Consider the following 15,246-nt stretch of genomic DNA (forward strand, 5'->3'; position numbering starts at 1 on the left):
CAGTCAATTCACTTTGGGACGTCCTCCCGACGTCAAATGCAAGGATTATTATTAATATTATTATTACCACCTTTTTCATGTTGGAAGGACATCTAGACCTTGTGGGCTGGGCACCTGAGCTTGGGGTGGGAGCCGAGAGAGGTGGGATGGGCGGGGAAGGGAAGATGACCGAAAGTGTGGTCAAATAGGTCTTGACTTGCCTTGGAAGAGGAGAGGGAGTCTCCAGGAATGGAGAGAGCGGGGCAAAATGGCAATGGTGGGGCAGATGGGGTGGGGGGCATGAAGCAACCTGGTATTTGCTGGGCAAAGGCAACAGCTGGGTTGGTAGGTCGCAGGGGTAGGGTCAGGAAGTGCAATGAAGAACGTAAATGAACTTTTCACTGGGGAAAGGGAGCTTTCTGTGAGCAAACTGCGCAGCACGTATCTCTGTGTCCGTCCTCGGGTTTCCACCTGCGGTAGCCAAAGAGAGACTCAGATCTTCTGTCCTGATAGTGAACCATGAAACGCTGCCCTAACTTCTTTCTTTGCTCTCTCACTCTTTCTCTTCCGCTCCCTCATGCTCTCCTTCAATCACTCTACCAACCCCGCACCCCACCCCACAGTCTCTCTTTTTCTCACACACATACTCCCTCTCTCTCCATATCTCTCGCTCTCCTCCACTTTCCCCCCCTCCCACCTCAGTCCCTCTCTCCGGCAATCAGCCAAGTGGTCACTATCTGCAGAAGCAGGAACTAATTTGCTAAGGATGCGGTTGGTAAGAGACCCGCTTGCCTTCCTGATAGACTACAGTAACGGCCAGTATTATTTCTACTCTCCGTAGTGCGTCCTCCCAACCGCCGGCTCCTGTTGCAGCCCTGGGAGGATGTTTACCAGGGAGGGAGGGAGCGGAAGTTGGAAATGGTCTCAGGCTCGATAAAATGACCCACTCGGCTGGATGCCGATTATATAAATGCAAGTTGTTCGTGGCTTTAATGAGGGCAGGGTATATATGACAAATAATAACAGGAAAGAAAATGTGTAGAATTAAATTCAGACGTGAATGCCACTAGCACAGATCATTATGATGTCCTGCAGCTCTGGTTCACATATCCTCATTCACTCCTAGTTAACCAATAACTCCAGACATGAAATAGGCAAAGCTGACACTTGTGACACTTGATATTTATTCATCATACTGAAATCCCCAAATTATCATAAATATTCATCTTCAGTGATTATCCTTGATTTGCTTCTTTCATTCAATAAAATAATATCAAGAATTCATAATGGCCCTTCTATCCTCTTCGGCACTGGCATGTTGCAAAGGATGTCCCAAGACATTTAATTCACATACCTTACATCAAATGGCTATAAACTGGTTTAAGTATTCTCCAATCAATAAATGGTGTCTTTCAATGAAGATCAATCCAGAAGCCTGGAAATTCATAGCTGACCAAGCAACTGGTCTCCAGCTCAGCCTCTCTGCACAACAAACCTCACAATTAGACATAATTTATTATTTTCACCCCTAAAATACAAAGACAATCATTTGCAAAGTTCATTGAGAATGGGCAGTCTTCCACTTTTGCATCAAATACTATTAGAGTGCCCTGTCACTCACAGGCCAACTCAGTGTTTGTTACCAGTTTCTCAGGAGACTTTGGGTGGTTGTTGCTTAGGCATTGACTCCACATTGTTCAGTCAGGAAATCAGAGCTTTGTTCTATTAGAAACTTCCTTAAGCAGAAATCCGCTGGCGCTGACACCCAGCGCATGTTTATCTCACATAGGGACTCAACTCCACACACCCCACCCAACTCCCATGTTTTGTGGAAGCAAAACGTCTTCAGCATGCAGTGCAGTGGAAAGAGTGTGCATATATGCTGCATAAAAATTGGCAGGGAGTTGGCGGTGGGGGGTACGTTAAGCAATAAGCTAAACTTTTGATATGTTTCTTCTCTCAAGGTTCAGATCTTTAGATATTTCCAATGGGTTCACCTTCTTGTGAGTTTATTTTATTCAGCCTAAGCAGATAAACACGATTTTTTAAATTAAGCTCACAGTGTAACAGGTGCTGTTTCTGCTGAGGAGTGAACCAATTTGTTTCAGAGAGCAACTCTCCTCAGACAGCTAATCTATGAGGTGATGACCAATACCTTCATAAAATAGTACTGTCTGCACCATCTGACCGTTGACTGATCTCAGGGACAAGTGCTCTGTGATGTTGTTCTAAATTTCAGCTTGGAAAAATCTAAAGCTTTTTAATTTTACCTTTGTGGCACCAGCAAGAAAATCAGGCCAGGAGCAAAATATCCCATGTGTGCATTGGCAGCTGAAACAATACATGTTTATAGGATGTCCACTAAGACCTGTTACCCCCATGTTTTTTTTCTACAGCATCGACCAATAACAGAAACATTTGGAAGAATGATAATAATTGTATTTAGAAGTACTCAATTGTATTCAGTGTTTAACAAGTGTTTAACTGAATTCAGGCATCCATAGGATCGGTATGAGAGCCATCATTTTCATGGCAGATAATGATCCATCACCATGTTCAGTGCGATATCTTCTGTAACATGATGGAGTGAGGAGGTGAAATGCATTACTATGACAGCTTGCTTTAACTCCTCTGGTCTCATATTACTGTTTTTTAACAGAGGGGTAAGAGTACTTTGTGGATACCTTGTACAAAGGACCGCACACATATATATGAGTGATTACAAAAGTGTAGCCCCAAACCATAACAATCTCTCTTCCTGTACCCTATACGCTTGGTGACAGCTTCAGCTCTCAGAGCATACTGTGTTTATACTTTTAACTGCACGATAAGATCCTCCTGGTTTATAATTGGGGAAAAAATAAAATGGGACTTCAAACTCTGATGGCTCAGTGAGTAAATGCACCAACCATAGAATGAAGCTCCCAAGTTTGGACTGTGCTGAGATGGATGATCTCAGACCAGGGTGGGTGGGGGTGGGCATGGGGGGAGAGTGGCGTGTTAGAGATACCAACTCAATGTCCATGTCAGTCAAGGTTCCTGGTCCTAATCGCAATCCCTGGACCTCCTGAAAAACCTATAAGTGTGAACATCTAGTCAGTGATTCTGATCACCAATCCCTCTCCCCACCCCACCACACACACACACAGAGCAGAATGATTTGTCAATACCAATGGTCTTGGCTTACACATGAAGAATAACCACTTGTGTGAGGTACCAGAAGGGCTGCCACAGAAATGTACCCTCACCCACCACCACAAGTCATCACCTTCAGAAGAGGGAGAAAGCGGAAAACATTAAAAATACAAAAAAAACTAAACAAAAATTGAAGCCTGTAAAAGGTGGGAGAATGTTCTGCGACAGTCCTCAAAGAGTTGAATGAGGAGATGGCAGGGAGCTGACTGAGTTCCTCACTCTGCACAATCTCAGCAGTGATTCTCGCTGGATTCTCAGCACCAGGCTTCATAGATGATCACGGATCAAATCTTTTTTTAGCTGCTTCCTTGTTTTTTTTGGTTGTTACGCATTCCTAGTATGTTTCTTGCTCTGCCCCTTTGTTAAAAACTTTCAGTGACATTCTTGACCAGAACCCAGTCTGGGAATCCTTCCAGTTGGAAAAGAGGGAATCCCCAGGTGTTTATGGCCAGCATCACGGCAAGCACCCCGATGACATTCACCCCAAAGCCAGCTTTCACCTGAAACACAACATTGGGAGATTAGGAGTCACAGAGGCCCTGGGAAAATACTACCAGGAGCACTGTCGGGAGTGTCGAGATACTCAAGAAACTAAATGTATGTTTACACTATGATGAAGGGCACTGAGCCCTTCGTGCTTTCAGCTATCCCAAAGATAAACATTTAGCTTTGCTCAGTGGAATATTACTAACCTGTGGCGTATCCACTTTCCACAATTCGGCATATTACAATCTTATTTACATTGTTGGTGTATGGCAGTGACAGGTGTAATTTTGATGTATTGCAAGGTATGTCACTATAGCGAGATGTGCATTATTGATATATATACTACTGTAACAACAACTTAAATTTGTATAATGCCTTAATGAGATGTGTGCCAATGAGGTGCAACATTCAAAGTGAAGTGTGCACACTCCTGTATCAAAGCAATTGTTATTCATGATTATGTAAAGATTATTGGTCAGGTCATGCGACTCATCAAGTCTGAATGGGAAACTTTATCACAGTGTAGATCTCTCTGTCTTGATTTAGGCTTATCATGAACTGGTTAGTTAAATCTCCCATAAAATTAAAATCTGAAAACTGCACATATTGCATCCACTCACAACAGTCAGTACAAGACAGACTCTAGAGGATGGTGGCTCCCTCTCTCCAGTTCTATAATTCCACCCACACCTGGTTCTTCATGCAGTATACAAGAGCTTACCATATCCTGAATCTGACAGTGTCCATAACTGAAGACGATAGCATTTGGTGGGTTACCAACAGGCAACATCACTCCAAAGGACACACACATTGTGGCTGGTATCAATGTGTACAAGGGGTTAATCTGCAGAGTTTCTGACTGCAAGAAAAACAGAGAGGAGACTTCAGAATACAGGCAGAATAAGCAGCCAGAGAGTACACAGAAACACCTAAATAATGGCAGGCATTCAGAAGTAATATATTTGGGATAGTGCCTTTCATATTGATGCCCCAAAACACTTCATAACTCTTGATAACTCGACCCCATCTTAACTTGTCACTTCTAAATATACTGTAAAGTGTATACTGTAAAGTGTAGTGACAGCTTTGTAGGAGAATGCGACAGCCAATTTGCACACAGCAATGTCTAATGTATTTCAAGGGAATTTTTGACCAGAACACTGGGAGAAACTCCGTTCTCTTTTCAAATGGGATCTTTAACATCCACCTGAACAGGCAGATGGGGCCTCAGTTTAATGTCTCATCCAAAGGATGGCACCTCCAGCAATGCAATACAACCTGAAGCACTGTATGGGAGTGTCATCTTAGACTATTCCAAGACCCGATGTGAACGCACAACCTTCTGCCTTCGAGGAGAGAGTGTTACCAACTGGGCCAGCCTGAATCAGAGTAACTGATATCCAGGAGTGAGTTACAGCCTGGAATCCAATCAAGAGATTCATATAATTTAAGCACAGAGTACCAGATGCCTTGGGATGAGATACAAGTTGGATCTAATTGAGTTGTTCACAAAGTTTATCTATAGAATACTCTTAAGCAGGTTACAGCCTGGAATCTGAATGAGGAATACAATTCATACACATAATAATTAACCTTGAGCAAGTAGCTGGCTTGATTCTTAATCAATGGTTCAAATTGTTTATATGTACACGTCCTTATATTTATATATATATACACATATATATGCACATAGTAAACTCTTGATAATACTAATAATCCTTGCATTTGATACAGCGCCATATCATGTCTACAAGATGCCTCAAAGCAATTCACAGAATATACTGTAAAGTGAATTAACTGTGTTTTTACAGGCAGAACCATCGTTTCAAGGGAAAAGGGCATAGTGACAAGATATCCAGAGTGGCGAGTTAGGCCTATGTATAAATAGATAAATAAATGCGGCTGGGATATTGACAGCATGATGACTTAAGTGGAAGTGACAAGTTAAGCCGGGATCGAGTTATCGAGAGTTTTCTGTGTATATATATATATACACACACATACACAGATATATATAGTGTATAATATAATGGAGATGGTGAAACTAGGAGAGTGATTGCAAGGGTGATCTCAGAAAACTCAATATGATAAGAAATGGTACAGTATAAGAATCATCATAGGCAGCAGTGCTATCATTTGTAGTGCTTTTTATAAAGATTTTCCACATTTTTCACTAAACGTCAGCAACAAGCTTACCCTAGTACGGGTTAGACAGAGATTAAAAGGTCCTTTTAAATTACCCTCATCACCCACTCTGAGGTCAAGTACAGCACAGGTTAGATAATAAGGCAAAACTGCACAGTTCTAAAATGGGTCTTCACCCCAGTCTGTCCGCTGATGCACAAGTCTGAGATTCATATTCCTCACATCAACCATCCTAATGGCTGCTCTGAATCAGGTGGAAAATTCAATGCTAATTTGTTGTATTGTAGGGAGCTTATTTTTTTCAGGTAATACTTAAAAGGCCACTTGCACTTCCATTCAGTGAAGTTATTTCAGGATTAGCTGCTCCTAGCATCTGGTATCACCCTTCATTTTGGCAACAAGAAAATTTCACACCAGCAATTTGGACCCATATGAATTGTGTCTCAGAGGTGAAAGGGAGGAGACATTGCATCAATACATCAATACATTATTATTATTATGTCACTCAAACAAAATTCTCAGCATCAGCATTGCACAAACTAAAATAATCTGTGCATTCAATTGAAACATCTCAAAGTGCTTTACAGCATTTCTTATAAAGTGTAATGACTGTATTTTGCAAGCAAACAATTAGAAAAGTTGTGAGAGTGTAGAGTATCACACCATAAATGACCACTGCCTCCATGACTACAGGAGCTCCTTACCAAAGTGGAGAGAATGGGCAGGAAAACTGTGATCGTGGCAGGATTGCTAGCAAACTCAGTGACAACCGACACCAGGAGGCAGGCAATGAGTGTGACAGCCCACGGGGGGAGGCTGGTCATTGGCTCCATCTGACTTCCAATCCAGTCTGAGAGGCCAGATACCTGGGAAAGAATAACATCTAGTGAAGAAACTTGTTGGTATGAAAAAAANCTTAGACTAGACTGCAAAAATGATAATCTTTGCATTTGATATAGCATTTGATTGTATTTGATTGCAATCAAAGCGCTTCATAGCATATACTGTAAAGTGTAGTGACTGTGGCTCTCTATAAATGCATCGTTGGCTGTGCCTTCAGCCACTATGCCCCGAAACTCTGGAACTCTCTTCCTCAATCCCTCCTTTCCCCCTGTCAGATGTATCAGGACTGTAACAGTTAAACACAGTAGAATACAGAGAAAAGCCCATGCTGAATAAATAAACTATTTGTTGACCATAACATTCATAGAAAGGTACCCAGAGGAATGCGTGAAAGAGATACTGTAGAGACTTAGTTACAGAGGCTCAAGGAAAAGATAAAGAGATCCTTGGCAAAAAGCCGACATGGATAACTTGCCGCCTTGTAGGATCAGACTATGAGGTTCTCAGATTTCTGTAGAAAACAAGTTTAGGATAGTTTTAGGATACAAGGATAAGGTTTTTCCAGTAATCGTTGGGAGATGATGGGAGCAGAAAAGTCAAGAAGGAAGTCTGAAGGAAGCAGAACAGACAGAGAATCCTGATGTAACCCTTACAATTGTATATATTTTGTCATAAATCTTGATTCCATTACACTATGTTTTGAATATACTGCACCTATTCTTCAGCGTTAAATGTGTAAGCCCTTCAGAAAGAAGGGGAAACAAGGCTATCACCCCCTCCTTTCAAATCCTGCCTGTGGACCTTCCTTTTTGATTGGGCTTATGGTCACGTTCCCCCTCCCTCACCCCCTGGCTCGTTGTGAGACTCCGCCACTGTTAAGCGCTCTGGGACATTAGCCCACAGGAAGTTTGCTATTTAAATGCAAGTTGTCGTTAAGCATACAGTTGATGTACGTTCATGTACGGTGTATAGAATTGATGTACGTTCATGTACATGATGTACAGTGGCTAAATTTGCGGATGACACAAAACAATGAAGGTGGTAGACTGCAAAGATGAACTTGATAGGTTACAGGAGGACTTGAACATACTTGGGAATTGGGGAGATCGATGGCAGATGAAATTCAATGTAGAGTAATGCAAAGTGCTTCACATGGGACAAAAAATCCAGGAAGGGACTATTATTTAAATGGGAAAAAAAATAAACTGTATGGAAAATGAAAAGAACCTGGGGATCCTGATTGATCATAAGTTGAAGCTATGCTCGGTAGCAGTGAGTAAGGCAAACCAAATGCTGGGTTGTATTAAAAGGGCAATATTGAGCTGAAAATTGGAGTAATCCTGCCAGTTTATAAATCATTGATGAGACCGCATTTGGAATACTGCATTCTGGTCATCGCAATACGAAAAGGATACTGCAATGATTGAGAGGATACAGAGGAGGGCAACCAAAATGATTGAAGGCATAGAGGACCTGGACTGTGAAAAGCGATTAGATAAAGTAGGCATGTTCACGCTGGAGAAGAGAAGGTTGAGGGGTGATATGATTACAGTCTTTAAGACTCATAAGGGTCTAGATAATGTAGATCATGATAAGCTGTTTTAACTTGTACTGAACAGTAGAACCAGAGGATTGTTATTGTTATTATATTGAAGGGGGCTAAATTCAGAACAAATCTGTGGAAACACTACTTCAGTGAGCGAGTAGTAAACTTATGGAACAGGCTCCCTAGGAAGATAGTGGAAGCAGAAATAGTCATTTGTTTCAAGAACAAATTACATAGATTTCTGCTAGAGAATAATGTCTTGAGATACAGTATATAGTTTGGGAAATGATATGTCAAACAACTGCCAGGATGGTGGAAGGCAAACTGGATGGATCTTGGTCTTCTTTCATCTAGCAAAATCTTATGTTCTTATATTTATGATAACATATACTGCCGCCCTCTGCTCCAGCCCAGGAATCCTTCCAGCAGCAGCCACACCGACTGCCCCATTCCCCACTACCTTCACAAGCCACCCTGGACCCAGATCCCGGGGGCTAGCCTCTCCTCCCTCATCCGCATCCCCACCGCCCCTGCCAACCAACCCACCACCCCCTCCCATCCCACACATCTCCCTGTCAATTGTCCACTCTGCATTGGCCTTCAAAACGTCCGCTCCATCTCCAACAACACCCTGACTGTCAACGATATCATCCTGGATGAGAATATTGACATTATGGCCCTCACTGAAACCTGGATCACCCCAAGTGACATCTTCCCTCTCACTGAGGCCACTACACCCGGCTACACCTATCACCATGCCCCACACCCCAACCACTGTGGTGGCAGGGTGGCCCTCATATCCAGGGCGTCACTTGCCCTATCCCCCTACTCCACTGGCTCATTCCCCTCTTTTGAACACCTTACCCTCTGCCATCCCTCCCACCTCTCTCTCTAAAAATCCTCCTAGTTTACTGCCCCCAAAATACTCCCCCACTTTCATCTCTGATATCTCCACCCTCCTAGCTTCCCTCTGCCTCTGCTCTAACCTCCGCATCATCCTAGGCGACTTCAACCTACACTTCACCCCCTCCTGCTCTACCTCATCAGCCTTCTCCTCTTTCCCCTCCTCTCTCAAGCTCACCCTCCACATCCACTCTGCTACCCACACATACAGCCACCCGCTTGACCTGGTGATCACCCGGCATCTTAGATGTCACCATCACTGTCAAGGTCATCTCTGACCACCATTTAATCTCCCTCAACTCCCAGTAGCCTCTCCAAACCTACCACCATCTTCTACCGCCCATGGAAGAAGATCTCCCCGCAGTCCTTCTCTGCTGCCGTGGAGTCCTCTGAACTCCTCCCCCTCTGGCCCACTTCTTGCACCAACCCGCTCTCTGCGCTTACTCTTCTCCACAGCACCCTCCTCTGTCTTCACCACCATATCTTCCATGAAGCCCACCACCTGCTGCCTGGACTCCATCCCCAACCCTCTCCTTAAATCCCAGCACCACCTCCTTGCTCTACTACTCGCTGACATCATCAATCTTTTCCTGTCACCTGGCACTGTTGCTTCCCCCCTCAAAACAGCCATTATCACCCCCATCTTGAAGAAACCTTCCCTTAACCCATCCTACCTATCCAGCTACCGGCCCATCTCAACCCTCCCTTTCCTATCCAAGGTCCTTGAGAGAGCCTTTGTCTCTCAGCTTCACTTTTTTCTCTCCTCCCATTCCCTCCATGAGCCCCTCCAATCGGGTTTCCGTGCTACCCACAGCAAGGAAACTGCTCTGGTCAAGGTCACAAATGACATCCTGACCATGTGCAACCAGGGCTCCCTCTGCCTCCTCGTCCTCCTCGACCTCTCCACCGTGGACCATTCAATCCTCCTCCACCGCCTCTCCTCCCACCTCAACCTTCAAGTTTCTGTCCTTAACTGGTTCAGGTCCTACCTTTCACACCGTCTCCACTTCGTCGCAGCAAACGGCTTCTCCTTCAGCCCCCGCACTGTCTTGTGCGGTGTTCCTCAAGGCTCTGTCCTTGGTCCCCTCCTCTTCACCCTCTAAATGCTCCCCATTGGTGACATCATCCACAGAAATGGGGTAAATTTCCACATGTATGCGGATAACACCCAACTCTATCTCTCTGCCTCCACCCTCAACTCCAGGACTACTGGCATCCTGACCGCCTGTCCGACATCAAGTCCTGGATGAGGGACAACTTTCTCCAACTCAACATAAGCAAGACCGAGGCCCTCCTGATTGGCTCACGCCAGTGCCTCTGCACCTTGGGCGCTGGCAGCATCAGTCTCCACTGCTTCACACTCAACCTCACTAAGCCAGCCAGAAACCTGGGTGTCTTGTTTGACCCTGAACTGTCCTTGCTCCCCCACATCCGCGCCATGACCGGCACTGCCTACCACCACTTCTGCAACATTGCCAGACTCTGCCACTGCCTCACCCCTCAGGCTGCCGAAACCCTCACCCACGCATTTGTTACATCAAGGATCAATTACGGAAACTCCCTCCTTATCGACTTTCCCAACTCTTCCCTTCACAAGCTGCAGCTCATCCAAAACTCTGCAGCTCATGTACTCTCGCGCATCAGGCTCCGTGACACCATCACTCCCACCCTCGTCCGACTCCACTGGCTCCCCATCCCTCAGAGGATCGAGTTCAAGATCCTCATCCTCACTTTCAAGCCATCCATGGTCTTATCCCCTCTCTGACCTGCTGACTCCCTACTAACCTGCCTGCTCCCTCTGTTCAACAGGCTTCAGTCTGCTCCATGTCTCCCGCCCGACCCACCCTACCATCCTTGGCCAGGCTTTCAGTCTCTCTGCCCCCATACTCTGGAACTCCATCCAATGGTCCCTTCACCTCGCGTCCTCCCTTGTCTCCTTCGAGGCCGGTCTTAAGACCCTTCTCTTTGATCGTGTCTTTGGTCGCCCTCCCACCTCTTTGCCTTCTCACACCCCTACACCGCCCCTCCCCCATGCTCGGGCTCCGACGCCTGGCTGTTCAGCGCTTTGGGAAGCAAAATCCTTCCGACATGAAAGGTGCTCTATAAATGTAATTTTGTTGTTGTTGTACGATGGTGTCATGTTCATCAGTGACAACAACAACAAGATTACATTTATATAGTGCCTTTCACTTCGAGAGGACTTCCCAAGTGACACGTGTGTACTGCGAGTATTTGAGGGTTACTCTGGTCATAGTGTCACTGTTATACAGTTCATCTCTCAAACATTTTGCTTCATCCATACAACTGTTTTGGTAAAGGAGGTTACATCTTCTGATCACCATCCTCCACAGTCAACCTGCAGAAGAAGGCTTCCTTTCATTTTCTGTCTCCTCCTGACTTTGGTTACTTCCATTATTGTGGATTGTATCTGCTCACAATCTTTCCAATTATATTTCAATGTATGACCCTCAACCATGGACGTGAGAGGCAAGTTTACTATATCTGTACTAATCCATTGATCTTCAGCAGCACTTGACCTGGTTGTTCACGCACCTTTGTTAACAATCAGCTCATATGAGAGATATATACAAAGACATCACCTTCCAAAAGAATACCTGTACACCCAAACCAGTTCATAAACATAGGATAAGAATGGCATTGATGAGGATATAGCTGCTCACATGTCTAGATACACACATATGTGCATGTAGACACACCTACAAATGCACATAATGCCTTTGCATACACACATAAACACACACGTCTAGTTTTACCTTGCAGCCTGAAGCCAGAGTGTAGCCACCTCCCACCAAGATGACAATCTCCCAGGGCATGTGCTTCTGAAAGTCCTTCCAGTTTATCAGTGGGGACAATGGGTTGGAGATCTCACAGGCCTTAGAGTTTTCCAGACTCTTTGATTCCTTATCACTTTCCTCTTCTGTGCACAAAAAACAGAGAACTATATCTAACACTGTGCTTGTTCATTTGAAGATACAGATATATAAGGTATGTGGAAAAGGCTTTCAACAAGGCAATGACTCCAGTGACTGATCTCTGAGGCTAAGGTATGTGATCCTGTGGATGTGTACCCTTCAGATGACTGCTGCAACATGAATCAGACTCAAATGGTCTTCGTGGTCACAACAGGGTCACAGCATAGATCCGCAGCACAAAAGTGCATCCCATTAGGTACTACAATGCCTGCCATGCTGTCAGAGGACACTTTGCCAGTTGGAAATGATCAGTGCTTATGATGATGTTCATAGTGCAAACCATCACGAATGTTGAAAAAAGGCAGTTTAAATTGCACCAAGTTTAAATGTTTGCATGAGGAAGGGAAAAAAAAGAAGGAAGTTGATGTTGGGAGGTCAGGAGTTCCACAATTGTGAGGTCCTGGGAAAGAATGAATTGGAGCTGGTGATGTGAAATTTTATAAGGATCACTCTGACTGTTTGGGACCGTCACCAGAAAATTTAGCCTTTCACTTGGTACTTACCATTGTTTGTCTTTCCAAAACAAGGTAAAGATGGCTTTTTAGCAGGGATCAAGAAGAGGAGAAAACCCAAGAAGATGGAGACAGTGGCATCTGTCCTATAGCCTTTTCTAAAAAAATAAAGAGAATAATATTCAGAGAACAGTCAAACAGGACAGTGAGATAAAAATAACTGAAATTCTTCAACCACAGCAAACTCTTTAGTGACATAAAAACACCATGATAGACCAGATATATTAGCAAATCTCATTAGATCTTATTTTACACTCTTGATTCTCTCAATGAATGCTCCCATGTTTGCTTACATACTCGGTTCTGATAATGCTCCCAACCCAATTATTTAACTTATAGTGCAAAAACTTGCTCTTGGGTTAGAAGTAGCAGAGGGACAAAGCAACAAAGCTTGAATCAGAACAGCGGTTGGGGTCTTAATAATAATAATAATAATAATAATCCTTGCATTTGATATAGCGCTTTTCACGTTGGGAGGATGTCCCAAAGCGCTTCACAGAACACACTGTAAAGTGAATTGACTGTATATTTGTGGGCGAACGCAGCAGCCAATTGCGCACAGCAATGTCCCACAAACAGTCGTAGATTGAAAATGACCAATTTAATTGTTGTTTTTGGTTTTTGGAGGGATTATTATTAGGCGTGTGGAGTAAGGAAACTTGCCCAAGGTTTCGCCCTGCCTGGAATTGAACTCAGGTCTCTCACTTGCAAAGCGAGTGCTCTAACCACTGAGCTACAGGTCTTGAATTAAAGTGAGGGAGAAGGGAGGAAACTTGCATCAGATCAGAACAACTTGGATCAGAATGAGGGGAAAATGGATCAGAGTGAGCAGAGGAGTGAATTTGAGTGAGGGGGACGGTCAAGGCTTGGATTTGAGAGAGGGAATGGAGCTTTGAAACATAGGGTTGGAGAGGGGTGAAGTCTTTGAATTCAAGATCCTCATCCTCACCTACAAGGCCATTCACGGCCTTGCTCCCTCCTACCTCTCCGACCTACTATCCCCCTATCTACCTGCCCATACCCTCCGTTCCTCTGGCTCCGGTTTACTCCACATCCCCTGCCCCAACCGCCCTACCATCGGTGGCCGGGCCTTCAGCCTCTCAGCCCCTAGGCTCTGGAACTCCATCCCCCATTGCCTTCGCCTTGCTTCCTCCCTTTCCTCCTTCAAGGGCAGTCTCAAGACCTTTCTCTTTGACCGTGCCTTCAGCTCTCCCCTCGACTCTCTACCCCCTCCTCGATCCCTCCCTTCCCTCCCGTCACCCTGACCATTTCCCCCCTGTTCGGCTCCTGACCCAACTATCCAGCGCCTTGGGACGTCCTCCCGATGTGAAAGGCGCTCTATAAATGGAATTTTGTTGTTGTTGTTGTCATCTTGGATTAGAGTGAGTGCAAAAGATAGAGCCCATAATTAGAGCCAACTTGGGGGGTTGTCCCTGCTATCGGATCATTTAAAAGAAGAAAGGGACCATGTTCTTATATTAAATGTGTAATAATAATCCTTGCATTTCATATAGCGCCTTATCACATCATTGAGACGTCTCAAAGCATTTCACCTAATGTATGGTTCGTGGATTAGAGTTCAGGGAGTTGACTGGAAATTGTACAATCTTCAACTTACTTCTCAAAGAGTGACGTCCACCCAGGCACAAAGCCTGGTTCCCGAGTAAACCACAGTAAAGTCATCAGCACAAAGAATATTCCCGTCACCATTTCAGGGTACCTAACAAACAAGAGCAGTAGTCAGATTCAATCATGTTGTGAACAAATTCTGGCAAACTCCAAAAACAGGCAAATAGACTGGACAATTCCTGTGACACTCGTGCAGTGGGAGCTTTGGACTCATTCTCACACAAAGTGGAAGCCAGAGTCCGGCAATCGTGGATCAAGGAGGGAAATGACCGGGTGAGACAGTCCCCACACTGAAATTTAAGACATTACCTGAAAGGTCCCAATTTCTCGTACTCCTCCTGAATTCTTCTCTCGGACATCTCCTCACGCTTTGTCTTCCTTTTCTTGCTCAGAGAACAAGTTTCCTGAAAACTGACCAGATGGAGAAACCAAATTAATAGAACCACTTAATAGAACCATAGAAATTTGCAGCTCATTGACCCATCATATCTGTGCTGGCCTTTTTGAGGAACATTCCTTTCAGGCTACTTACCTGCCCTTTCCTTTCCGGTAATTTACTTAATTCTCTTTTGAAAGCTGATATGAGTTCTGTCTTAGCAATCACTTCCAGTAGGGCATTCCATATCCTAACAACTCTGTGTGAAAAAAATCTCCTAATCTCCCCATTTGTTCATTTGCTAGATATCTTAAATTGATGCCCTCTTGTCAATGACTCACCAACCAATGGAAATGATTTCTCACTACTGACTCGACCAAAAGCCCTCATCATTTTAAAGACCTTTGTTCCAGTTCCTCCTTAATGTGGCAAAACAGGACTGTATCGTTTCCTTTTATAATTCATAATTCTACCTCACTTTAATTCAAGACCCCAGCCGCTGTTCTAATTTAAGCTTTGTCCCTCTGCTACTTCTAACCCAAGAGCAAGTTTTTACACTATAAGTTAAATCATTGGGTTGGAACATTATCAGAACCGAGTTTGTAAATCTCATTAGATCTGATGGGCCCAAAACATGTC

At 44.3% G+C, this 15,246-nt stretch overlaps 1 protein-coding gene across 2 annotated transcripts in view; it reads right to left on the minus strand.

The window, feature by feature from the left end:
* Positions 1-1,140: 1,140 nt before the first annotated feature.
* LOC103181824 (solute carrier family 13 member 4) overlaps positions 1,141-15,246 on the minus strand; it is a 50,449-nt gene continuing 36,343 nt past the window's right edge. For both annotated transcript variants that reach the window (XM_007898537.2, XM_042335793.1), the window contains exons 10-16: positions 14,541-14,642; positions 14,221-14,322; positions 12,594-12,700; positions 11,872-12,035; positions 6,510-6,671; positions 4,382-4,519; positions 1,141-3,674 (exon numbers count right to left, since the gene is read on the minus strand). In XM_007898537.2, the coding sequence (XP_007896728.1) occupies positions 3,537-3,674; positions 4,382-4,519; positions 6,510-6,671; positions 11,872-12,035; positions 12,594-12,700; positions 14,221-14,322; positions 14,541-14,642 (913 nt within the window). In that variant the 3' untranslated portion in view covers positions 1,141-3,536. The remainder of the gene's footprint in view (positions 3,675-4,381; positions 4,520-6,509; positions 6,672-11,871; positions 12,036-12,593; positions 12,701-14,220; positions 14,323-14,540; positions 14,643-15,246) is intronic.

The sequence above is a fragment of the Callorhinchus milii genome, unplaced genomic scaffold, assembly GCF_018977255.1.
Source record: "Callorhinchus milii isolate IMCB2004 unplaced genomic scaffold, IMCB_Cmil_1.0 Scaffold5, whole genome shotgun sequence".
Classification (NCBI taxonomy): domain Eukaryota; kingdom Metazoa; phylum Chordata; class Chondrichthyes; order Chimaeriformes; family Callorhinchidae; genus Callorhinchus; species Callorhinchus milii.